Source organism: Podarcis melisellensis (assembly GCF_964234715.1).
Source record: "Podarcis melisellensis genome assembly, chromosome: 4".
Classification (NCBI taxonomy): Eukaryota; Metazoa; Chordata; class Lepidosauria; order Squamata; family Lacertidae; genus Podarcis; species Podarcis melisellensis.
The window spans coordinates 34972136-34997776 of record NC_138531.1 but is presented as its reverse complement, the minus strand read 5'-3'; the positions used below and the strand labels follow the sequence as shown (position 1 = coordinate 34997776).

Genomic DNA, 25641 nt, shown 5'->3' with positions numbered 1-25641 from the left:
GAGAGCAAAGGGGCAGTCTGCATTTTTCATCCCACCTCAACACCATGCTTTTTCCATGCACAAACCATGAGCTGTGTGTGGCTGCGAGCAGAAAACCAAATGCACAAACTCCTGGTCAGGGGAGTCTTTAGCCTATGTGCTGCCAGGGTGCAAAAATCTGCCCAGCACCCCCAAATTTGACAAGCGCCGCTGTTGTGAATGACAAGGGCCGCAGCTGGTGCAGCACATCTTTGGTAAATGAGCGCACAAAGTCGAAAGTCCTTTAGTGAAACAGTAGGTATACATTTCGGTAATACCTAGGTATATATGTAATTTGGTTTTCTAGCTTGATCAAAATTATTTATTATTTCATAACAGGTAGATAGTTAAGAGCTTAGGTGGTTTCAGTGGTGGGCGCCTGGCGCCCCCCAGAATTCTGCGCCCGGGTGCCCCGCACCCCTTGCACCCCGGGTAAAGACGGCCCTGCTCCTGGTATTAAGCAGAGGCTCTGTGTGGATTGCGCCTTGCAAACAATCACACTCAGGGCTTTTTGTTTCAGCTGGAACTCATGGGTATTCAGTTCCAGCACCTCTCAGGTGGGCGCCATTGCCATTATAAGAGAACAAGGGTTCTTGTGAGTTCTGGCACCTATTCTTCTAGAAAAATAGCAGCGGAACCCTGATTTTTCCAGGGTTCTAAAATACACTCAAAGCCTCTATTAGTACAGGAGCCCCCTGCCTCAATTGCCAGAGTGGTTTAACAATAAATCTCCCTTGACAGAGGGATCTTCTAACAACTATCAGAAGCCTTAACAAACTACAGCTCCCAGAATTCTTCAGATGAAGCCATAACTGTTTAAAGTGGCATGATAATGCCTTAAATCTACTGTATGTGGCTGCAGAATGCCTGAAGAGTGGAGAAAAACTGGGCTCTGGTTCCACATCATTTTGATTTGGTTTTACCTCAAGATTTTCCCTTCCCCGTCACCTCCACTTTTCCATCTGCAGTAATTAATTACAGAATCCCAACAAGGGTAAATATAACTCTCTTGATATATGGAACAAATCAGCTGTGGGAAGGCACTGGAGATGAAAGAGGGGAAACAGCGTGGTGTATACTAAAATTTGAGATCACATTTTCCACTTCATATTGAACAGGCCCCTGTAGCTCTCCATTTAAGAGCAGTTTGATCTGTAGCCATTAGAGAAGGTGATAATGTTTAACTCCAGGCCAGATGCAATGCATATCAAAACTCTGCAAAAGAAATGGGCGGCGGGGGGGGGGGAGTCAAACAAGCAAATTAGGCCATTCTTTGTCCTGGGCAGTTGGCAAGTTGACAATATCAGTTCCCAGAATATGTATGCACGTTTTCCTTTTCCTGCTGACATCATAGATACAGATTACTGAAGCGCCACAACACCCTCTAAAACTGGTGACTAGAAATGATACCAGGCACCACGGGCAACATTTACTCTCTAAGAACAGCACCCTCGAGTGTCTGCAAAGAATTATTACTCCGCTCCATTCTGAGGTCACAGAACAAAAGAGCACCGACACCATCCCACCAGCCACTCGTGAATAAGAAAGGAAAGATTGTGTGGGAATGAACCCAAGATTGCTAGCAACACATGAGGGCTGAACTGAAGCTTTCTCTGTACAGCAGCTAGAGGAAAGTGTCTATCTATAACATTGTGCTTAGTGGAATAATTTTGCAGTTGCTATCCATGCTGCAGAAACCATTTGTCTGGTTAGAATCTTAGGCTGGGAAGGGATATCCAGCTCAACCTGCTACTCAGGGTGGGGTCTCCAATGGAGGACACAACCACAGCATTGCTGGCAGATGGCTGCCCAGTCTCTGCTTAAATACTTCCAGCGTAGGAGATCACACAGCTTCCCAAGGTAGACTGTTCCATGGTAGAGCAGCTCTTCGTCTCAGAAAGTGTCTGCTCATGGTTAGGCAAAATCTTTCCTTATATGAACAACAGATCAACATAGATTCCAACGAAATCTAAGTATCGTATTTTTTGCTCTATGAGACTCACTTTTTCCCTCCTAAAAAGTAAGGGGAGATGTGTGTGCGTCTTATGGAGCGAATGCAGGCTGTGCAGCTATCCCAGAAGCCAGAACAGCAAGAGGAATCTCTGCTTGCACTGCACAGCGATCCCTCTTGCTGTTCTAGCTTCTGAGATTCAGAATATATTTTTTCTTGTTTTGCTCCTCCAAAAACTAGGTGCGTCTTGTGGTCTGGTGCGTCTTATAGAGCGAAAAATACAGTACTTTCTGCACCTCCACTTGAAACCTAGATGGTGTCTTGAGCAAAGTTCAAGATAATGGATTGTGCAAAAAGCCCGCAATAAAATGAGGTGTTCGCTCTATGCAACTTCTCATGTTCTTACATTACAGTATCTCTCCACCCTCTAGTGGCTAAAGCATATTGTTGCGAGCCATTCCATTCTCCGAGTGGTTTGAGATTCCAAGAGTTCCAGGAGTTTACCCAGGATTTGTGCTTCCTTTTGGAAATGAGGCACAGCGGAGGCTGTGGTGTCTTTATGATATGTGGTTTATTTACACATATCTACGACCTGAGCCTATGATGGAGGCTGGACCCAGGGGTTAGAAGGATCTCACATCCAGCCTACTTCCTCCTGCCACCCCAAACTCATAACAATATTGTAAGGAAATGTATGGTTTTGGATGCTGTATTTAATTATGTTGCATTTAACTTATCAGTATTTCTTCTCTTCTTTAAAATAACTTCTTCCTGCCAAACTTTGACAATTTCGGTCAGAATGGACATTTCTCTTTTTAAAAAATAAAAAGTTGAAGGATATTTGCTTTATATGTTGCTGTGCCCCAATTAATTTCCAGTTAGCAAAGTTTAGGGGACCAGCCTCCAAAATATAGTGTTGGTGGGTAATTTTATTAACACCAGCTCTACAGTGGGGAAGGGAAATAGTACCAGTTAAGCAAGTTGGAAGCAGAGGTGTGTCTCCTAAGGTAGCAAGAGGTTGCTACCTGGCAATTCTGGTGTATACATGTATAGACTTATTCAGGTGTTTGAGGGAAAACTTGTCGTCTCTCATATGAAAAAATCCTGTTTGGCTGCATATATATGCACTTGAAGACTGTATATAGGATGGATATGACTGTCAGCATCGCCCTTGAGCCAGTGCCACCAACTGGACTCATACACTTCAGCCCCGACTGGGCTAGGCGAGCTGGGTAGCACTTCCAGAGACCACCTTCTGCACAGGAACAGGTCAAAGTGCTGTGGACTCACAGCTTAGAGTTGTGAGCACCGGATTCACTTCCAACAAGAAGACAGTCGTCGCACAGCAGAGTATAGCAGAGTCTAGCAGACTATAAACGACTTGGAGAGCAGCTCTGTAGAATAACTTCTTTATTCTGTCTACAACTATAATACAACTATATACAGAGCTAAATGGGTTCTAGGCATAAATGAAAGCTGCACTACACTGAGTGTCTGCAGCTGCTCTTAGCAGCAACCTTATCTCTACACACTATCTGTAACACTCAGTCTCTCTCTCTCTCCAACACACTGACTGACTGACTCTTTGATGTGGTGCTGGAGCAGAATAAGTAGAGAGCAGAACACGCCTCCTTCTCTCTGAAGAATCACCAGACTCATCAGGAGATTCTTGGATATGGGAGGGGTGAAATCTCCTCAATGACTGCATGTATTTGACTTCCTCTTTTTCCCTATGAACAATTCATACCACAGTTAGGGAGGGTTATTTGCAGTGGGGAACTGTAGTAATTCTAGCAGAGGAAAGGGTTCATGTCTCCTCCCCCAGGGGCTTGGAGTTTACCCTTAGCAGCAAGTGCTACCTTTGTTGAAATGAGTAATGGGTTTCCAAGCACTTTGTGTTCTTTTTAAGGAAGCAGCTCTCTTCTCCCTAATCCACACCACCAAAAGCCAAAGGCAAGAGAGGAAAACTGTCTACAGGGATGAACTCTTAAAGCAGTAACTTAAAGAAACTGACAGGTAATTGGCTATGAGAGGTAAGTTGAGACACATTGAAAAAGACCATTTTTAAAATACTGGAAATACTATACTGGATTTTTATGAGAATATAGGCTTCAGAGCATCCCACAGTTCAGCATATGATACATAGGTGAGGGGAAAATGTAGAAGTAGTCATTGATATATCTTTTCTTCGAATGCAGTAAAGTGTTGTCTCCATCGATTGCCAAAAACACAAAATACTTGACTGGCGTCCTTGGCTGTGAAACAGCATTTTCTATCCCACAAAGTCCCCTTCACAAAATCGGAACAAGCTGTGGAAGAGATGCACAGTCACACTCAAGTAACAGTCACAGAAATACTCAGCGATGAAGTCCCAGACAAATGAACACCATCCTGATACCTTCCCTCAACATTCAACAACAGAGCCAATTTTCTGTCAAGAGTTTTCTCACACTGGAGCACAGAGGAGCAGCGCTTTATTGAGTATTGTTCTCCACCATAAACTCTTGACAGGAACTTTTGCATTCTTTCCGAGCTTCCCTCGTAGATCAAGGCCTTTGGCGCAGATGTCAAGCCATATGCACCTGACACAAGAAGAAAACTTGGAATGGGGAATCCAGCAATGAAATTCACTGCTGAATTGCAACTATGGCAATAAAAGCAACAGAGGAGATGCAGTTGGAGCACCTGGAATTCCTGTATTAATTCCAGTGGTGGCTGGTGTCCATTTGGCCTGATAGGACAGAACGCAGGGAGGCCAACAGTAGGTGGCACCAGAGCTAATGGCAAGCAGAGCCAACTCATTCCAGTTTTGTCCCCATCCTCTTCCCTACTGAATAGTACAAAGGGAAACACTGAGTCTGAGGAGGACAAAGCTGACAAGCTGTGCTGTCCTCTGCACTGCTTCTAAGTAAGAAGGCAGGGCAGGTGAAGGCTGGCTGAGGGCAGACTGAGATTAGTGGGCAGCGCTGCATTTGCCCTAATGGACCAGCCACCACTGGTTAATTCTCTGTAAATTGCTCCTATGGGTTATGGGTTGAAGACAGTACGGGGAGAAGAGAGGGATGTGATTGGAGGATGTGGGGTCCAGATGGTTCTGGTCCTCTGTCCATCTTACAAGTACTTGCTGGCCACACAATTGAGTCATCTCTCAACTCTTTCAAAGTTTTCAAAGTAAGCTGCAATGGGATTATTATTTTTTGGCAGGGGATGTTATTGTTTCATCTAGTAAAGGTAAAGGGATCCCTGACCTTAAGTCTTAGATGACTCTGGGGTTGCGGCGCTCATCTTGCTTTACTGGCCGAGGGAGCCAGCGTACAGCTTCCAGGTCATGTGGCCAGCATGACTAAGCCACTTCTGGTGAACCAGAGCAGCACACGGAAATGCTGTTTACCTTCCTGCCAGAGCAGTAGCTATTTATCTACTTGCACTTTGACATGCTTTCGAACTGCTAGGTGGGCAGGAGCAGGGACCGAACAATGGGAGCTCACCATGTTGCAGGGATTCAAACTGCTGACCTTCCAATCAGCAAGCCCTAGGCCAGGGGTCAGCAAACTTTTTCAGCAGGGGGCCAGTCCACTGTCCCTCAGACCCTGTGGGGGGGCTGGACTATATTTTTGGGGGGAATGAACAAATACCTATGCCCCACAAATAACCCAGAGATGCATTTTAAATAAAAGCACACATTTTACTTGTGTAAAAACACCAGGCAGGCCCCACAAATAACCCAGAGATGTATTTTAAATAAAAGGACACATTCTAATGTAAAAACACGCTGATTCCCAGACCGTCCATGGGCCAGATTTAGAAGGCAATTGGGCCGGATCCGGCCCCCAGGCTTAGTTTGCCCACCCATGCCCTAGGCTCTGTGGTTTAGACCACAGTGCCACCCACATACCCGTTTCATCTAGTATTGTAGTCTTTTAGTTCCATGGTTTGTTCTGTTTATGAAGTATTTGTTATTTTTTTGTAAACTTCTTACTATTATGATATAAATATGTGAGCCGCTTTGATGCTCAGTTCTGGGGGGGGAAAGGTAGGATATAAAACGTTGTCAGCATCTATCTGTTTGAAGAAACGATGGAATGCACCTCCAGGGGTGAAGTCAAACTGCTATGTTAGTAGCACCCAAGTGACCTCCCCCAGGCACAAGCCTGGGCAATGTGTCTGGAGGTCCTGGGCTGCACAGACAGCAAGACCCCTCCCCTCTTGGCCTCGCTGATGTGGTTCAAAGGAAAGCAGAGCAATATGTTTGGCAGCAACTTGGCCCCAGGAGTTGCCGGAAGGAGGTGTACAAGCAGCAGCAGAGCACTTGGGCACCTGGGGAAGCACGCCCAGGGGTGGGGAGAGCCACCCATAGGGGCAGGGTGCACCGTGGGGCCTCTGGAGTCTGCCTGCCTCCTCCCACTCAGCTGCCCTACAGCTAGGGGGGAGGCAGCAGGTGGACCGTTTGGGCAGCACAGAGCCTGCGCTCACCCAAGCCACTGCATCTCTTCCAAGAGAGACATGTGGCTCGGGCACACTGCATGCCCCGCGGTGAGTGCCGCCTGCCATTTTGTCACCCCCCCCCAGTGGTGACACCTGGGGCGGCTGTACCCACCGCACCCCCTTTTTCTGCCCTTGTGTACAAGACATCATCCAACTGTCTTAGGGACTCCACTCCAGATTTGCGTAGGGTTTATTTACTCCTTACTCTTGTTTTCTCCTGAAGATATCCCTCAAGGCAGTGGGATAATGATGGTGGTGATGATGATAATGATGATAAGAATAAATACATGCAATATGTGATTTACTCCTAAGTCTTGTATATCTCTTTGATTTATGGCAGTACAGCGGTACCTCGGGTTACATACACTTCAGATTACAGACTCCGCTAACCCACAAATAGTACCTCAGGTTAACAACTTTGCTTCAGGATGAGAATAGAAATCATGCTCCGACGGCATGGCGGCAGCAGGAGGCCCCATTAGCTAAAGTGGTGCTTCAGGTTAAGAACAGTTTCAGGTTAAGAACGGACCTCTGGAACGAAGTAAGTACTTAACCCGAGGTACCACTGTATATTCAAAATGTCAATAGGAGTTTCTCTGTCCTTCTCTGTCCTTTTGCGTGAGCCAGGGGTGCCAACTTGGCCCCCGACTGTGGGTGCCCGGGACCATGGGTGCTATGCAGTGTGCATGGCCCTGGCACCAAAATTTGTGGGTATCTGGCCCTTTCATGGGGAATTTTGTGGGTCCTGGGACACCCAGGGCCCCAGGGAGTTTGCACCTATGGTGTGATCTACAATGAACAGGCTGAGGTTCGACGCAAAGTGGGATTCAAGGCTGTCCCCTGACTAGGGATGAGTAAGCTAGCCAATTTCTACTTAAAAAAAAAAATCTGCACTAACTTTTTTAGTGTAATTATACTTCTCTTAAAATACGCAATTCAAAATATATTCTGAGCTGGGAATTGTCTTGGAATATTTGGGACATGAGAAAGGCAGTGGATATATCAATAAGTCCCAAATAGCTGGAAGGTATGGATAAGGTTAGTTTATCTTGGAATACACAAATAACAAATTCCTCCAGCATCTCTCCCCCTCATCTATCTTTATGCACCACTTTTTCTTCCTTCTTTCTTTTTTAAAAAAGAGATACTTGCACCCTCTAGTGGTTATTTTGATCTTTTCACAGTTCCTTTAATAATAAAAGATCAAATCTTGTTTTCTCAGGTAATTTATTAGAGGATAGAGAGTGAGCTAGGTTAGGGTATTAGAAGAAGAAGAAGAAGAAGAAGAGTTTGGATTTGATATCCCACCTTTCACTCCCTTTAAGGAGTCTCAAAGCGGCTAACATTCTCCTTTCCCTTCTTCCCCCACAACAAACACTCTGTGAGGTGAGTGGGGCTGAGATACTTCAAATAAGTGTGACTAGCCCAAGGTCACCCAGCAGCTGCATGTGGAGGAGCTGAGACGCGAACCCGGTTACCCAGATTATGAGACTACTGCTCTTAACCACTACACCACACTGGCTCTTATTTTAGTATTCTGTATGAAATGGCACATGGTTATGGGCATTATTTTCTATAATTAAATATACGGTGACAGTTTTAACTATCTGTAGAATTCTGGGTGGAATTTATGAGCTTAGTGTGTCTCAGCCCACAGGCCTTGTGTGGCTAAACTCATTTAAGCTTCTAGAGGGAGAGCTCTGCTGTTCCGTGCATCTCAGGTCCTATCTGCACTATGCATTTAAATCAGGATCATACCACTTTAAACAGTCATTGCTTCCCCCAAAGAATCCCAGGATACTGAGGGTACTGAGAGTTGTTAGGAAACCCCTGTTTTCTTCAGTGTTACAGTACCCAGAGTTCACTGGGAAGAGGAGTTGGCTGTTAAACCACTCTGAGAACCACTCAAAGGCACATACCACAAAGAGGCCATATTTCAAAACATTGAAGGCAATGGAGTTGTCTCATTACTTTAAAGTTTATAAGTCTTTTGCTCTAGCGAAAGGCCGTGTCAAACTTGTAGCAATAGTATTAATAAAATAGCACAGAACATAGATCCATAATGTAAGCTGACACCCATGATATGAGAGAGAGAAAATAATAATAATAATAATAATAATAATAATAATAATAATAATAATAATTTATTATTTATACCCCACCCATCTGGCTGGGCCTCCCCAGCCACTCTGGGCGGCTTCCATAGAAACCAAAAATACACTAAAATATCACACGTTAAAAACTTCCCTGAACAGGGCTGCCTTAAGATGTCTTCTGAATGTCAGGTAGTTGTTTATCGCTTTGACATCTGCTGGAAGGGCGTTCCACAGGGCAGGCGCCACTACCGAGAAGGCCCTCTGCCTGGTTCCCTGTAGCTTTGCTTCTCGCAATGAGGGAACCGCCAGAAGGCCCTCGGCGCTGGACCTCAGAGTCCGCACAGAACGATGGGGGTGAAAACGCTCCTTCAGGTATACTGGACCGAGGCCGTTTAGGGCTTTAAAGGTCAGCACCAACACTTTGAATTGTGCTCGGAAACGTACTGGGAGCCAATGTAGGTCTTTCAAGACCAGTGTTATATGGTCTCGGCGGCTGCCCCCAGTCACCAGTCTAGCTGCCACATTCTGGATTAGTTGTAGTTTCCGAGTCACCTTCAAAGGTAGCCCCACGTAGAGCGCATTGCAGTAGTCCAAGTGGGACATAACCAGAGCATGCACCACTCTGGTGAGACAGGCCGCAGGCAGATAGGGTCTCAGCCTACGTACCAGATGGAGCTGGTAAACAGCTGCCCTGGACACAGATTTGACCTGTGCCTCCATGGACAGCTGTGAGTCCAAAATGACTCCCAGGCTGCTTCAGGGGCACAGTTACCCCATTCAGGACCAGGGAGTCCTCGACACCTGCCCGCCTCCTGTCCCCCCAAAACAGTACTTCTGTCTTGTCAGGATTCAACCTGTGGCGTGAGGCTGAAAGAGGAGTTCCCAGAGTCGCACCACGTTTAAATTGGCCCTGGCCATGCCCCCACAGCACCCTGATTGGTCGCCTGGCAAATGGCGTGGCTGGGGCACCCTCAGCGTGATGCAGGGCACTACCCCACCCCAGGGGCAGGGGTGGGACCTGGTGGCCTGAGCTCAACCCAGGCCCACTCGGAAGTGGAACCGATGTCACCCTCTGAAATATGTTGACTTTGGAGTATCTTCTCTCTCTCTATCATGGTGAGTACCGGCACCTATTTTTCTAGGGAAAAAAGCACTGATAACCTCAAACACTGCTACTCAGCAAAATTGGCATGTTGCACGATGTCCTAGACAGTCCCAACAAGGCATATTACCCCATGATGTGAGCTGAGCTGCATGAATTGCCCCTCAGCTTGCCCCTCGTCAGTTCCGCAGCTTGCATCTTCTGTGAAAAGATCAGGGAATTAATGTAGCTCCAAAAGCACCTTACCAGTAATATTTTATTTTATTATCCAAGTTTTGTGCTCTCAAGTGACTTACAGGCTTTCTCATCAAGCCTCCCCTCCTTGATCTTGCCCCCAGCCCAGCAGTTAAGGTTTTTAAAAGCTTCCATTTGTAAAAAGGTGTACCTGGGAGGTGGGGCTGAGGAAAGGAGAGAAGGAGGAAGAATGAAATGGAGGAGATACATTGGAGGGTGTATGGTCATGTGCTCTCACGCATGCACATAGGCAAGAGAGAGTGGAGGATATTCTGGCTGTTGCAGGCGGGGGCTGTTCTTTGTCTTATTCAAAGGATTTTACACCACCATCAAAGAAAACCATTGGGAAGAAATTCATGACACTACAGTCATAGGCTGCAGGGATCATTCAAAAGTTATTTTCGAAAATGAACTGCCTGACATTTGTAACAGGTCTTCCTTTATGCAACCCTTGCAGGGGTTTGTCACTTTCCCCAGATTGCTTACTTTAGATTCCTATAGAGTAGCTGGGGGGGGGGCTCTTCTAGGAATGGGGATTGGTCTGCTTCAGTAAGAATTTAGAGTGGGAGCATTCCACAACCATTTCCCAGAAACCAGGGAGTCCCTCTTCAATCATCTGAGCCAGGTCTCTCCTGAAAGGCCCTACTGTTCTCTGATCAGTCCCACATGTGCAACTGAATGTTAACACTGTGCTGATATCAAAGGGCGGCAGACTGGGGAGAGCTGCAGAGTGCGACTGACAGGCAGAGAGCAGCCTGAGAAGTTTTCAGCTTAGTTGTCGATCTAGAAAGCGGCGTTTCTTCCAGTGGGAACTGTTCAGAGAGTGCGCATGAGCAGATGGGACAGATATGATGACTTCCTTTATAGCCTCCGGCAACAACTGATGAAAGATGTGCCACTTGTGGCTGGAGTTAAGCCTTGATGAAAAGCTGGGAATGAAGCCTGCCCTGAATCTAAACTCCCTGCAACTGCTGCTGCTGCTGCTGTAGCCTCTCTGGCTTCCTGGAGACTTCACCAGGTACAGTATAAGACATTTTGCTGTGATCAAATACAAGAAATCTTTTTCCTGTTGGAAAGTATGCAACTGCTACGGCTGGCGCTCAAGAGCACGTCGGCACACTGAGTTCAAAACAGCTTATTTTCGATAACATCTCTCAGGAGGTCGGCTTCCTCTCTTTGCTTGTACACAGCAAACTACATTTAAAGCTCCCAAGCAATGCAAAGCTATTTTAGATGTCCTCTCGCTATTCTGGGACTATGCACCAACCTGTAATTTTGAAATTAGCAGGTGTAGCCCTGCTGGTCCTGTGAGTAAGGCAATTGTGAAAGGCTCTGTCACGCAAAGCATGATGGGTTGGAACATATCCATAAACACTGCCTAGAACAATATGATTCTCTTTGGCAAGTCTGGGGAATTGGAAAAGAAATTACGACTTCAGCCATATACACACTCACCCACTGAACACAATAGATCTCACATCTGACTGGAGAAGGGCAAGTCTAGGCTGTAGATGTGTCAAATCATAGGAGGTCATAGTGAGAACCTCATAGCTAGCAATACAATTGTTGCACAATTGGTATGTATAATTCAATATACTATGCATTAAAGGGGGGAGCAAACACTGCATTGAGCTATTGCTATGAATTCCATTAAATTTGTGTGTTTAGCTTGTTTTCTTTTTGCATTGCCCTATGTTGTGGACGACACTCAGTAAAGTGGGTGGCATTTCAGTGTTTTGACTTACTTTGAGTGGGCAGCATTCTCTTCTGTGCAATTTTTTATTGTTGTTGTGGAAAAACACCTAAGGCTTGCGTGCACTTTCTGCTGGCCTTTCTGGTGGGGTTATCTATTCTTCTTCAAGTTCCTGAACACCAGAGACAAATCATAGACCTGTCAGGAGCTGCTGGGGTTTGTGGACAGCCTCTAGTGGTGGCTGAGTAAAATTCCATCAAGACCAAAACCAGGGATGGGAAACTTCAGGCCCACAAGCAAAACGTGGTCCTTTATGTGTTTTGCCAACCTAGAGTATGCCATTCAAATCTGCAAGTGCCTTCTTCTTTCATGGAGAGAGGACAGAGAGTGACAGTGAGTCTGTGTAGCTATTACCAGACCCTCCAATGTCCCTATTTTCCAGGGACTGAGAAAGAGCCCCAATTGTGTACAAATGCCAAATTAACAACTGGAAACATTGCCACATTTAGCACAAGTAAACTGTTCTATTTGGTTATTAATTAACTCTGGCAAAAGAATAAAGTGTTTCCTACCAAATGGCAAGGTCTACTGATATCTTAGTCAATGCACTACAGTGGTACCTCAGGTTACAGATGCTTCAGGTTACAGTCACTTCAGGTTACAGTCTCCGCTAACCCAGAAATAGTACCTCGGGTTAAGAACAGAAATCACACGCCAGTGGTGTGGCAGCAGTGGGAGGCCACATTAGCTAAAGTGGTACCTCAGGTTAAGAACAGTTTCAGGTTAAGAACGGACCTCCAGAACGAATTAAGTTCTTAACCCGAGGTACCACTATATTTGCATTTTCTGGAAAATAGACAGTCTCTTTGTTTGTCCTAAATGTAATAATCCTTTACCAGCTCCTGTCTTTTAGCTGTTCAGTCTCAAGTTTGTTAATCTTTCTCCTGAGGGTATGGTAGAGATTCTGAACATTCCTTGCTTTCAAGCCTTCTTGACCCCATGGATGCCTTTGAGAGCAGACCTCCTTCAACTTGCCTAAATTGATCCCATCCCTTTCTCTAACCACCCCTATTTCCCCACATCTTCCCTATGTTTGGTTAGGAACTTTAAGGGAATACAAGCCTCGTGTGCTCTTCTGAGGAGAACTTTTCTAGTTTTAAGCCACTTCCAAGGGCCCCAGGTTGCTTGCTTGGAACCACACGAAAGCCGCTACTTCTCCTTTTCTCTGGAAAAGGTAATGGTTAGTGTTTTATTCCTTCTGTTTCACTCTGCCTTATGCACACCATGCATTTAAAGCACCTGTAAATGTTTTGTTGCTTTCAGAAAGTACAGATAGGAATGCTCTGCCTTATGCTGTTCCACAAAAAAAGGGGCAGCCTTACAGAAAGTTACTAGAGAGTGGGCTTCTGATATTTTAAGGACTTGGGTGAGAAACTGCAGTGACCTATGAGGTATATAAGGGATAAGCAGTCTAATACTGAGATGCATAGGGTCTTATATGTTAGAACCACTACATTGAACTTGGTCCAGTTGAAAACCAGTGCAAATCAGTCACAAGCCCACAGGTAGTTTGACTGAGATCTGTCAGTCAAGACTACTATTCAAATAATTATTCCCAAATAGTAAGAAACCTATGGACACTTTTCTGTCCACAAGTGTGGTGACTATTTGTGTGACTGCCATAGAAAGGGAGAGCTGCTTCCCATCCATAGCTGTCTAGGGAGACTCCATGTCTGTACCAGTTTTCGGGCAGCTTTTCATGTAGTAGCCATAAGATAAGAAAAGGCAGTGGCTCCCAGTGTTAAAGTGAACCAGGGCAGTGTTTCACAATACAATGTTTAAGATTCACAGCAACATGAGACATCAGGTGCCAGTAAAGTATATTGTTAGAAATAATGTATACTGTTGCACTGTTCTGAACCGCATTAAGAAACTAATTGCAGGAAGGGAATGCTTGCACTCTTGAAACAAGTCATAGAATTGAAGAATTGTAGAGTTGAAAGGACACTTAAGGGACAGGAATCTCAGCATAGAAGCAAAGATTCAAGCAGACTTCAGTGCATACCAGTGCAATCCTAGGCGTGCATATTTGGAAATCTCATTGAGTTCATTGGGTTTATGATTGCTATGGGGGAGGGTGGGTGTGTTTAAGATAAACTGCCTCAGGAGGAGATGCAGTTTTGCAACAGCAAAAAATCTGGTAGAACCACCAATTATTTTTTACATGAAAGCCCCCATATCTATGATATTTGGTGTGCAGAACAAGAAACTTAACCTTCCTTTGGAGGCTTGCAAAAGTTGAGTACAGTGGACGCTCGGTTTGCGAACTTGACCGGTGCTGGATGCACGTTCACAACCTGCACATGCGCAAAGCACGATTTAGCGCTTCTGCGCATGCACGACTACTGAAACCTGGAAGTAACCCATTCTGGTACTTCTGGGTTGTGGCGACCTGAAGCGGCTGTAACCCGAGGTATGACTGTAAACCTTTGCATGCCCTTAAACGTGACTGGCTGAAAGCACTGGAAGTGTCTCCCCTCAGGAAAGAACATTCTTTGCAGCATAACACTGAGCTGCATGCACTTAAAAAAGAAACGAAAAAGGCAGGTCCCTAATCATGTCACTGAAAGAAATGTTGTTTTACCACAACAAAAATGAAGTGGAACAGCACAGTAATAAGCCCGTCCCCTCGTGGCTATAAGAAGGTAGTTATAAAAAGGCATAAAGAAGAAGAACTCTGTTCCCCATCTTATTGCATTGAACAGAAGTTTCTATGCCTCCTTCAGTATGCTGTTTTCTTCCTTTTAAATGAATATAGAAAGATTTAACATCTATATATTGTCATTATCCAGATCTTCTCTAGTATTGGTGTTGTGTTCTCTTTTCTTTTTTAGATTCTTCATTGCAGTATATCTACAACGTGGCAATCCCTGAAAGAGGTCATGTGGTATGTAGCACATTACTAGAATTAGATGGTGTTTTGTTATATGTGGTTGTTTTTTTAAAAAAAAAAATCCAATAGCTTATTAATGCAATGGGAAAGCAGTGTGCTTCTCTATAATTGCTGTATTTTGTTGTATGACTTTAGGTAAAGATAAAGGGACCCCTGACTGTTAGGTCCAGTCGTGACCGACTCTGGGGTTGCGGCGCTCATCTCGCTTTATTGGCCGAGGGAGCCGGTGGCCAGCATGACTAAGCTGCTTCAGGCGAACCAGAGCAGCGCACGGAAACGCCATTTACCTTCCCGCCAGAGCGGTACTACTTGCACTTTGACGTGCTTTCGAACTGCTAGGTTGGTAGGAGCAGGGACCGAGCAACGGGAACTCACCCCGTCATGGGGATTCGAACCACCGACCTTCTGATCGGCAAGTCCTAGGCTCTGTGGTTTAACCCACAGCACCACCCACGTCCCGTGTATAACTTTAACATGCCTTAAATAAACTTTCATTCATAATAATGAACTTTCATTCATAATAATCCACCTGTTGATTAATAAGGAAACCAGTGCAAAAAATAATAATCTTGTATTAGAAAGCAAAGCATATGGAAACTACAACAATATGCTTTATGGTGTGTCAAATGGATATTCTTGAGTAATATGAAACAAAAACCCAACTTGGCAGTTTTTAATGGGAGCTGCTTGAAGGCAGTAACTTGTCTGTTGGTCACGCACCCGTGGGAGCAAGATGCTACACATGTGTACATCACATATAATAAAACTGGCGGTCAGTGTTCAGAGGAACATTATGGTTTGCATTTTATTTCAGGGTCATGCCCTTGCAGGGCTGCATGGTGACATTTCTCTCAGACAGCTACCTATTGCCTAGCTAATCATACTGCTGCCCTCTGTAGTTTCATGCTGCTTAATGGTGAAATTAGCTAACAGATAACATCTACAGCATGAATACACAAAATTAAAGTTCCTTTTTTAAAAAAGCCATATTAAAATATTTTCACTCCCTTAGAAACTACATGTTCCTTTGCAGCCTTACATGAGGAAAGTTACTATGGAGTGTGAATAGGATAAGACAGTACAACACACCCACAACAGTTAAATCATCTTTCATCTTTCCAGGAGAAATCCACGCTCACTTCTAGCTTTGGTGCTATTGCTAACTCCACTGGAACTGCAAGCTTCAGTCAGCTATAAGCCCAACTTTGTCATCTTCCTGGCTGATGACTTTGGCATTGGGGATCTCGGCTGCTATGGAAATGATACAATCAGGTAAAGGCTTCTGCAGATCTGTGATAGCCTTCCACGACACATTCTATAAATATGCATGATATTAAATGTCAGGTGCTAGTGCTAGGCACTAATTTTATTTATCTATTTCTCATTGTATTTAATAAATAATAATAAATCTATTGCCTTTTAAACTGTGTGGGGTATTTTTGTTTGTTATAGTGGTATGTGTTTTTGTGTTTTTATATTGTAAGCAACCCTGTGATCTTCAGATGAAGGGCGATATAGAAATCTGATTCATTCATTCATTCATTCATTGCATCCTACATTTATTCTAAGAAGCACAAGGTGACATACATGAATCCCTACACCAATCTATATTAACCTAATAATCCTATGTGGTAAATTAAGCTGAGAGTTACTGTAGTAGCCAGCCCACGGTCACCCAGTGAAATTCACGTCATGACTGAATGTGGATTTGAACCCAGGTCAACCAGGTCTTCATCCAACCATTACACCACATTGACTTATATAAACTGTGGGGAAATCACCTTTTAAAATGTGCTTAATAGAACAAGGCTTGGTATTATTATTATTATTATTATTATTATTATTATTATTATTATTATTGCAGTTTATTACGAGCCCTTCACCCTAAGGTCCCAGAGCAGGTTGCAACAGTTAATCCAATGTGGATATTAAAATACAATATTGCAGGATATTAAAAACAGTTTGAAACAACTTAAGATACAATGTAAGCATAGGTGGAGGTAAAGTCAAGGGTTACATTTGAAGAACTAAGTATCTGTGCTAGTTGGCTGTTATTTAGTTACCTAAGGTTGGTCTACAAAAAGCTTATTATATTATATTATATTATATTATATTATAATATAATTATAATTATAATTATATTATATTATATTATTAACATTGAGTGTGTGTGTTGAGGCTGCTACAATGACACTTTTAATTGGCTTACTAGGTAGAAAGCTTACGCATAGGTTAGACTATCTTTGGTCTTTATTGTGCGTTCAGTCTGATTTGTTTATGGAGAGGTTATACAGTGGTACCTCGGGTTAAGTACTTAATTCGTTCCGGAGGTCCATACTTAACCTGAAACTGTTCTTAACCTGAAGCACCACTTTAGCTAATGGGGCCTCCTGCTGCTGCCACGCCGCTGGAGCCCGATTTCTGTTCTCATCCTGAAGCAAAGTTCTTAACCTGAAGCACTATTTCTGGGTTAGCGGAGTCTGTAACCTGAAGCGTATGTAACCTGAGGTACCACTGTACATCCATTAGCATGCAGCCTGAATTGTTTATATGTATTATATACGCTGACATAGCTCAGCATAAGACTCTTCATCTCAAGGTCATGGGTTTGAGCCTCACTTTGGGCAAAATATTCCTGCATTGCAGGGGGCAGACTAGATGGTCCTTGAGGTCCCTTCCAACTCTACAATTGTATGATCCTATTATTTCCATTAACAGTTAGTTCATTCCACACCTTTCTGCGCATTTTCCCATTTATGTGCTAATCACCAAGTCATGTGGTCGTTTAAATGCATTTGTTGTGCTAGGCTGGCAGGACTTTGACCCATTTTAATTGCGCAAACCTAAATTTCCAGTATGCACTTGAATCCTTCTCACAAAAACACGACAATCTGGAGGTGCCTTTAGCTAACTTAGACTTTGTCAAGGCATTCAGTTCCTAGACATTCTCTGTTTGCTTTACAGTTACTCAGCTCAAATATATTGCCCTGTTATTGTTGTTTTCCTTAGGACTCCCAATATCGATCGGCTAGCAGAAGAAGGTGTGAAACTCACTCAGCACATTTCAGCAGCCCCCGTTTGCTCCCCAAGCAGAGCCGCTTTTCTGACTGGCCGATACCCCGTAAGATCAGGTGTGCAGTGTTGTCAAAAGGCACCATCTAGTCTTCAGTAGAAACAATTGCCCTTGGAGACATTTGTGGAAATATTCTTTACAGTTGTACTGAGGTATTGGATCTTGATGGGAAGGCTAAGAGAGGGAGGGCTTCCCTATGCAGGCTTCACAGAGATCTGGTTTGTTTTTAATCTGATGTCCATTGATTTAGATAAGGAGAGGGACATCTTAATCTTCCATTAGAACTGTATGTGGACAACCGATTGAAGTTCACAGCCATATTACTGGCTATGTTATATATGATCACTTTATCTTAGGTTTGGATGAAAGGGATCGTTTCCGTGTCATTAGCTGGCTTGCTGGTTCTGGTGGGCTTCCGCAGAATGAAACTACTTTTGCCAAGATATTGCAGAACAAAGGCTACACCACTGGCTTAATAGGTAAGAAAACTTGTGCACAGCATTTAGGAAAGAATGTACAAATGTCATAGAAGGTCATGGGGCACAGCAGTAGTCCCCATGACTACGTCCTTCTGGGAAGAACCTTTTTGTTTCTTCTTCTTCTTCTTCTTCTTCTTCTTCTTCTTCTTCTTCTTCTTCTTCTTCTTCTTCTTCATGATGAATTTATATACTGCCCTATATCTAGGGGTCTCAGGACAGTTCACAGAATAAAATCAAGATATAAAACCACAGAATACATAATAAATATAATGGATAATTTTGTGTACCCACTGAATAATGGCTGTTGTTATTATTTCTTGATTTTATTATCAATTTTATCAATTAATTATCAATTTTCAATCATCAGTTTTATTAATTGATTCTATATTCCTGCTGTTTTATTATCTTTATAACTGAAGACTCTGCTGGAAGCCAGTCTGTAAATAAATAATAACACATGTGTAATAATAACACATGTGTAAAAGGGAATCTTGAACATTTTTCACCAGGATATATGCCACTAATTCTCTGAGGGAAAACATTTTAATGCAGTCTTTCTCAACCTCGGGTCCCTCGATGTTGTTGTACTACAACTCCCATCATTCCTAGCCAGTATGGCTGGTGGTCAGGGATGGTGGGAGTTGTAGTTCAAGAATGTTTCAAGGGTGGGGACTGTTTTAATGTATGAAATGAGTTGGACAATTTGGAAGCCAACTTGTCCATATACATCTGCTTAGCATGCATTGGTTGGCAAAAATGTGACTTTCCCTCCCGAATTCTGTTTTTCAGGGAAGTGGCATCTAGGTATGAACTGTCAAACCCGTGACGACTTCTGCCATCACCCCTTAAATCATGGATTTGACTATTTTTATGGAATGCCATTTTCACTGATGGGTGATTGTCAAATTACATACCCTCCAGAGAAGGAGATGCACCAACGAATCAAGCTTGGGTCCTATACTCTGTTGATTGCCCTTGCTGTACTTACACTTATGGCAGCAAAGCTCACTCATCTGCTGCCCCTCAGTTGGAAAACAATTTTCTCCCTGGCTTTGTTTGGTTTCGCCTTCTTTATTTCCTGGTTCTCAAGCTATGGATTCATAAGATACTGGGACTGCATTGTAATGAGAAACTATGAAATTACAGAGCAACCAATGAAGGTAGAGAGAGCTGCATCCCTGGTGCTGAGGGAAGCCATTTCCTTTATTGAAAGGTAAAACGAGATTCCTTGTATGAATTACATGAGATTACAAATGTGTGAGAGGAAATGAAGCATCCATCTCGTTTGTTTGTTTTTAAAAAGTCCAGTTGTAATGAATGTAATGATATTCAATAGAGGCAGAAGCAACAAGGTCTTTAGAAGTTGTCTATTATTATTTTTCAGTCAGCAAAATGGCTACTCTACCTCACATCTCCAGTTGTGGGATTCTTGAGGCATTTTGGTTACACAAAAGACTTAGAATAGTAAGCAAAAGCTAAAAAATCAATTGCTTCATCAGTCAGAAAGATGTTTCACTGTAATTGTCTGCTCCGATGAAAAGCATTTTCCTCACATCTGCAAAGAGAATTATCTTCCCATAATTTTATAGAAACCAATGAGCCTTATTGGGGTATTTCATGCCATCAGTTATAGTTTAATGCAGAAGTGAGGAACTTTTTTACAGCCTGTAGACCTTGTAGACAACATAAGTGCCAACTCCCTGGGGCCCTGGGTGCCCAAGCACCCACAAAATTCTCCAGCACCCATGGTCCTGGACATTTACAGTCACGGGGCCAAGTTGGCACTCCTGGTAGACAGCCTTCCAGCAACCATATTCTATGGGTGGGCAGAACCAGAAGCAAAAGTGGGTATAGCAATGAATGCACTTTGTCCGGTAGGCATGTTTCTATACCCAGAGAGACACACCACCCTCTATCCTCCATTGGGGCAAGCAAGAAGCATTATTAGAGTTCAAATTCTAGCCAAATATAAATACACAGGTGGGTGAAAAGCATTGCTGATGAAGGGTGTGGTCTGTAATTGTCCCTATTCAGGCTCCCACTCTCAGACTCATAAAGCCAAGTCTCTGCTTGGTGGAAACCAAAGGTTTCAAGGAATCAGCCCACAATTGATGTTTTAGCTTGGTCTACAGGTTATAGGGTGTAGGGTGTGTAAGCATAATTCTAGGACTGTGCTTGCAAATGAGTGCTTCTCTGAAGGAGCTCAGTCTGTTCACGCTGGCACAGCTGACAGCAAAGGTTCAGCTCCTCCAACTTCCTCTTTGCCTGAGACTTAGTTAGCCCTGCTAATTGGAAATGTCAAGCAGAGGAGAAGGGGTCAGGGGTGGCTCTGGCTTGTGGGATATCTGGCAGTGGGGCAAAGTCCTCTCCCAGGACCACTGGCAGTGGTGAGCCAGTGTGGTGTAGTGGTTAAGAGTGGTAGTCTCACTATTTGGGGAACCAGGTTCGTGTCTCTGCTCCTCCACATGCAGCTGCAGGGTGACCATGGGCCAGTCACACTTCTCTGAAGTCTCTCAGCCCCATTCACCTCACAGAGTGTTTGTTGTGGGGGAGGAAGGGAAAAAAGAATGTTAGCCACTTTGAGACTCCTTAAAGGGAGTGAAAGGGGGAATATCAAATCCAAACTCTTCTTCTTCCCAGCACACTGCTCAAGCCCACCACATACCCTCTCATCAGACTCCCCCTCCCCATCTGACAGATCTTGACAGCCCCTCTTGGTTGGTATTATGGGACACGTAACATCCCCATGAGGCAGATGGAAAGGTTTAGAGGGCCACACACACCACAGCTTCCCTATCCCTTATTTAATTACTAACTCAGTATAGATTATTCACACTAACAGAAGTATCAGAAAATTATATATAAATTTGTTTGTTCTAAACAATAATTAGTTGTTGTTGTCGTTTCTGTAGGAACAAGCAAGGACCATTCTTCCTCTTTGTTTCTTTCTTACATGTCCACACACCAGTGGTAACAACAGAAAGGTTCAGGGGGAAAAGCAGGCATGGATTGTATGGTGACAATGTCGAAGAGATGGACTGGATGGTAGGTAAGTCAACCTTTCTTTTTTTTAAGAATATAAAATGGATGGGCAGAGCAATCCAAACCGTGATCCTCTATGTCACTGTGGATTCTTTATAGGAAGGATTTTGGATAAGCTTGACAAGGAAAATTTGAAAAACAGCACACTGACCTATTTTACTTCGGACCATGGTGGCCACTTGGAAGCAAGAGAAGGAAATGCTCCGCGAGGTGGTTGGAATGGCATCTACAAAGGTGAGAATTCTGAGACCAATGGAACAGCAGCGGAGCAAGCTGATCGGGCGCCTGGGGTGGCGTGCCCGGAGGTGGGGCCAGCCACCCATGGGGGGCCAGCAGCCCACAGCAGCACCATGGGGCCTCCGAGATGTCTGCCTGCCTCCTCCCACTCAGCCACCCTACAGCTGATGGGGAGGCGGTGGGTGTACCGTTTGGGGCAGCACGGAGCCTGTGGGCACTCAAGCCACTGCGTCACTCCCAGGAGAGACGTGTGGCTAGGGCGAGCTACAGGCCCCATGGTGAGTGCCACCCACCATTTTGTCACCCCCTCAGTGGTGACACCCAGGGTGGACCGCACCCACCGCACCCCCTTGATACGTCCCTGCAATGGAACTTCCCTTCCCTTCTCTTGTGAATCTGCTCTGGGGGTTCCAACCCTCTGGAACAGATTTGGGGGAGACCATTGAGGGAAGGGAAGGTCCACTGCGCACATGGAAGTCATTCTGCTCATGACTCAGTCTTGGGACTGGACAATGGGAACATATCTCAGCCCTGATTCCAGGCCCATTTTGAGGCACAAGTAAAAAAAATGTCAGTACTTAAGATTTTTAAACCCTCCATGTCCTGAGTCCTGATAGATTGCCTTCTCAAACATAAAGCATCCCTTGAGCACTGGACAAATGCCTCTGTTTTCCCAGATAGATAGATAGATAGATAGATAGATAGATAGATAGATAGATAATTAGTGGTAGTACTGTTTTTCTCATAGATTCATGGAATTGTAGAGTTGGAAGGGATCCTGAGGATCATCTAGTCCAACCCCCTGCTATGGAGGAATATGCAGCTGTCCCATACAGGGATCGAACCTGCAACCTTGGCATTATCAGCACCACACTTTAACCAACTGAGCCATCCATGCTTAACTGAGCTATCTAGGCATGTTTTGGTGGCTTTATCTTTTTCTTTGCTTGATAAATTTGTGAGTGTATTTCTCCCTTGAAGGGTGAAGTATTAAATAAATGGCATAAAAAAATGAAGTGCAGTTTATTCAGTTTTCTATATGAGCAACATAATAAGTGCATGGCAGGGAGTTCAATTTTAATCATGAGGTGTTGTTCTATGGTAATTCTAGGTGGAAAAGCCATGGCAGGCTGGGAAGGAGGAATCCGTGTCCCTGGATTATTTAGATGGACAGGAATGCTACCCGAGGGCAAGATTATTCATGAACCAACCAGTCTAATGGACATTTTCCCTACGTTGGTTCATCTGGCTGGCGGGACAGTACCACAGGACAGGTATGGATTATGTCACGGTAGACACTTTCATATATTTACCAGTGTCTCAAAATGGCTTGTGGTTTTATTGTATACAGGTGGCCAACTTCCCTTGATAAGTAGATATACACAGCGGGTGGTGCTGTGGTCTAAACCACTGAGCCTCTTGGGCTTGCTGATCAGGTCAGCAGTTTGAATCCTCACAATGGGGTGAGCTCCTGTTGCTCTGTCCCAGCTCCACCAAACCTAGCAGTTTGAAAGCACACCAGTGCAAGTAGATAAGTATGTACCACTGCAGTGGGAAGGTAAATGGCATTTCCGTGCGCTCTGGTTTCCATCATGGCATCCTGTTGCACCAGAAGCAATTTAGTCATGCTGGCCACATGACCTGGAAAGCTGTCTGTGGACAAGCACCGGCTCCCTCGGACTGAAAGAGAGATGAGCCCTGCAACCCTATAGTCGCCTTTCACTGGACTTAACCATCCAGGAGTCCTTTGCCTTTACCTTTTTCACATACATATGCATATATACACATATGCGTGCATGCGTGTCCGCGCACACACACAAACACACACGGCATCTCAAATTCTCAGCTCCCAAGGACTCACATAGTGGTTATAAATAGAAAATAATATTGCTTTAGATATAAACGAGCAGCTATCACACACATTCATTTAGCAAATTACATAGTCACTATTGTTTCAAAGTTCTGAATGCAAAACTAATGTGGAACCCATCCAAGGGCAATTTGTCGAAAGCAATCTAAGTCATTCCCTTTGTCCCTTCAGGATAATTGATGGTCGAGATTTGATGCCTTTGCTGCAGGGATCAGTTCAGCACTCGGAGCATGAATTCCTGTTTCACTACTGTGGGATGTATTTACACGCAGCACGGTGGCACCAGAAGGACAGTAAGTACAGCAAATCCCTTCAAATTAAAAATCTATTTAATTTCTGGTAAAATAATCATTCACAAAACAGTGGCAAAATAGTTATGTTTTCTGAAGAGATGGTTTAATAATACAGTCGGACTAAGGAAATTAATAAAGATCAACAACGAAAAATGAGCGACTCAAGGTCCCTCTTCATTTTCAGCATATTTATAAGGATAATGTAGGATGACCACAGATTAGGTATAGGAGGAAGGATTTGATGAAGTTTGCATTTAAAGGTGAACCAGCCTTATTTGCACTTTCTGAAGCAATGCGCAACCCAAAACACAACCATCATTGGAAATTCACGCTTAACCTACTTTTGCAATTTAGTTCTCTAGCCAAGTAATATGTACACCATGGTTATATCAGGGGAAAGTGTAAAAAACAATAATGTGTATATTTGGCAAAAGTGTATATGAGGAGAAATTCCCACCCAAATGTCAATGAATTTTCATGAGGGCTTTAAATTTTAAAAAAATCAAACTGAGGGGGAACTGAATTTAAGTTTGGGAACTGACAGAATCTGAAATTGATGGATTTGCTAATTGCAACAAGCTGTGTTGCTTGGAAGATACTGGTCCCACAGTAGAAAGAAATGGGCCCCTATTTCACTTTCTCACAATCTATTAAGTCTCTTTCCAAATTGGTGAAGCAGCAGTCACTTCTGCATGCTGTATTACCATATGCCTAACATGAATTACAGTGGTACCTCGGGTTAAGTACTTAATTTGTTCCGGAGGTCCGTTCTTAACCTGAAACTGTTCTTAACCTGAAGCACCATTTTAGCTAATGGGGCCTCCTGCTGCTGCCGCACTGCCGGAGCCTGATTTCTGTTCTTATCCTGAAGCACTATTTCTGGACAAAAAAAATTCCTTCCAGTAGCACCTTAAAGACCAACTAGGTTAGTTATTGGTATGAGCTTTCGTGTGCATGCACACTTCTTCAGATACACTCTGAAGATACACTATTTCTGGGTTAGCGGAGTGTGTAACCTGAAGCATATGTAACCTGAAGCGTATGTAACTCAAGGTACCACTGTGATGGATTTCTTGTTTAGCATGGTACTTAGTCTTAAGAATACTTCCACATTTCAAATCGTGATTTCTTTTCTTGGTCTACTTGCATCCTCCATTGGGCCCCCACATTTTGCCTATTTCCCATTGTGTTCTTGTATAACAAAAGGACAGATGCGTAATAAGGCATACCTCAAGATAATACAAAGTGATTAAGAGCAGATCTTTGGGCAGCAAAAGGCTCTAGACTGTCAGTTATTATGGTGGCCTGGACTATGTACCCAGGAGCAGCTCATTTTGCAAGTAAACATGCTGACCTGCCATTTAAAATTACAAGCTTGAATGCAAATGTTCATCACACTGTCTGATATTGTAGGGAGCTTACAGCACAAGAATAACCATGTCCGTTGAAAAATTTGTTCTGTTTAATTCAGTGGGGCTTCCTTCCAGATAAATGGGGTTAGGATTCGATGAGGCACTGTCATGAAATGTGGCAACAGATGCCTCATCTTGAAAGCGATGCACGTAGGACAACCTGTTTCTGGATTGATCTGAGATATATCATTCTACAAAAAAAAGTCACTTGGCTGTGACTTTAATATGTATCAAGACGCTGGCAGGAACAATCTCAGTGTTGAAACCATCGCCTTGGGGTGCTTGGGCTGGTTCACTAATAAGTAAAAACTCTTTCATAAGAATTAACATAGAGGCGGGATATGTGGCACTTCTGACAAGGAGAAATTTGGGGACCATAAAGAAAATAAGGGCTCAGCATGATCCAAGACCCCAGTACAAGTGAGTCAGAAAGAGGAGAAAGGAGCAGCTATTCTATGGACAGTCACTTTTTCTTTTCTTACAAATATATTCTGCCTTTCTTCCATCATGGAAACTTGGGGAGCATGAGATTCCAGGTAGTCTCCAGATATTAGCTTCAGCAAGCTATTAGTCCCTCCAGACCATAACATGGGATCTACCTTCCCCTTTGATCACTCCTATTATACTAACTAGAGCAAAGGTACATAACCAGGAATCTGGCACATAATAGTTTTTTATTTAAGGACTGCAATTGACCAGAAGC

The 25641-nt window shown here is 43.8% G+C and overlaps 1 protein-coding gene and 1 long non-coding RNA gene across 5 annotated transcripts in view; one reads left to right on the top strand and one right to left on the bottom strand.

Annotated features, from left to right (window-relative positions):
• Positions 1-1138: 1138 nt before the first annotated feature.
• LOC309368001 overlaps positions 1139-25641 on the bottom strand; it is a 27455-nt gene continuing 2952 nt past the window's right edge. The window contains exons 2-3 of one of the 2 annotated variants that reach the window (XR_014167470.1): positions 15672-15783; positions 1139-1233 (exon numbers count right to left, since the gene is read on the bottom strand). This is a non-coding gene — a long non-coding RNA (uncharacterized lncRNA). Of the gene's footprint in view, positions 1234-4152; positions 4279-15671; positions 15784-25641 lie in introns of those variants that run through there. The other variant, XR_014167471.1, reaches the window with a different exon arrangement.
• LOC309367912 (arylsulfatase D-like) overlaps positions 10614-25641 on the top strand; it is a 16279-nt gene continuing 1251 nt past the window's right edge. For 2 of the 3 annotated variants that reach the window (XM_081907620.1, XM_081907619.1), the window contains exons 1-11: positions 10614-10904; positions 12681-12819; positions 14474-14526; positions 15655-15804; positions 17542-17663; positions 17962-18084; positions 18874-19297; positions 20997-21133; positions 21226-21360; positions 22475-22637; positions 23405-23526. In XM_081907620.1, the coding sequence (XP_081763746.1) occupies positions 12817-12819; positions 14474-14526; positions 15655-15804; positions 17542-17663; positions 17962-18084; positions 18874-19297; positions 20997-21133; positions 21226-21360; positions 22475-22637; positions 23405-23526 (1432 nt within the window). In that variant the 5' untranslated portion in view covers positions 10614-10904; positions 12681-12816. The remainder of the gene's footprint in view (positions 10905-12680; positions 12820-14473; positions 14527-15654; positions 15805-17541; positions 17664-17961; positions 18085-18873; positions 19298-20996; positions 21134-21225; positions 21361-22474; positions 22638-23404; positions 23527-25641) is intronic. The other variant, XM_081907621.1, reaches the window with a different exon arrangement.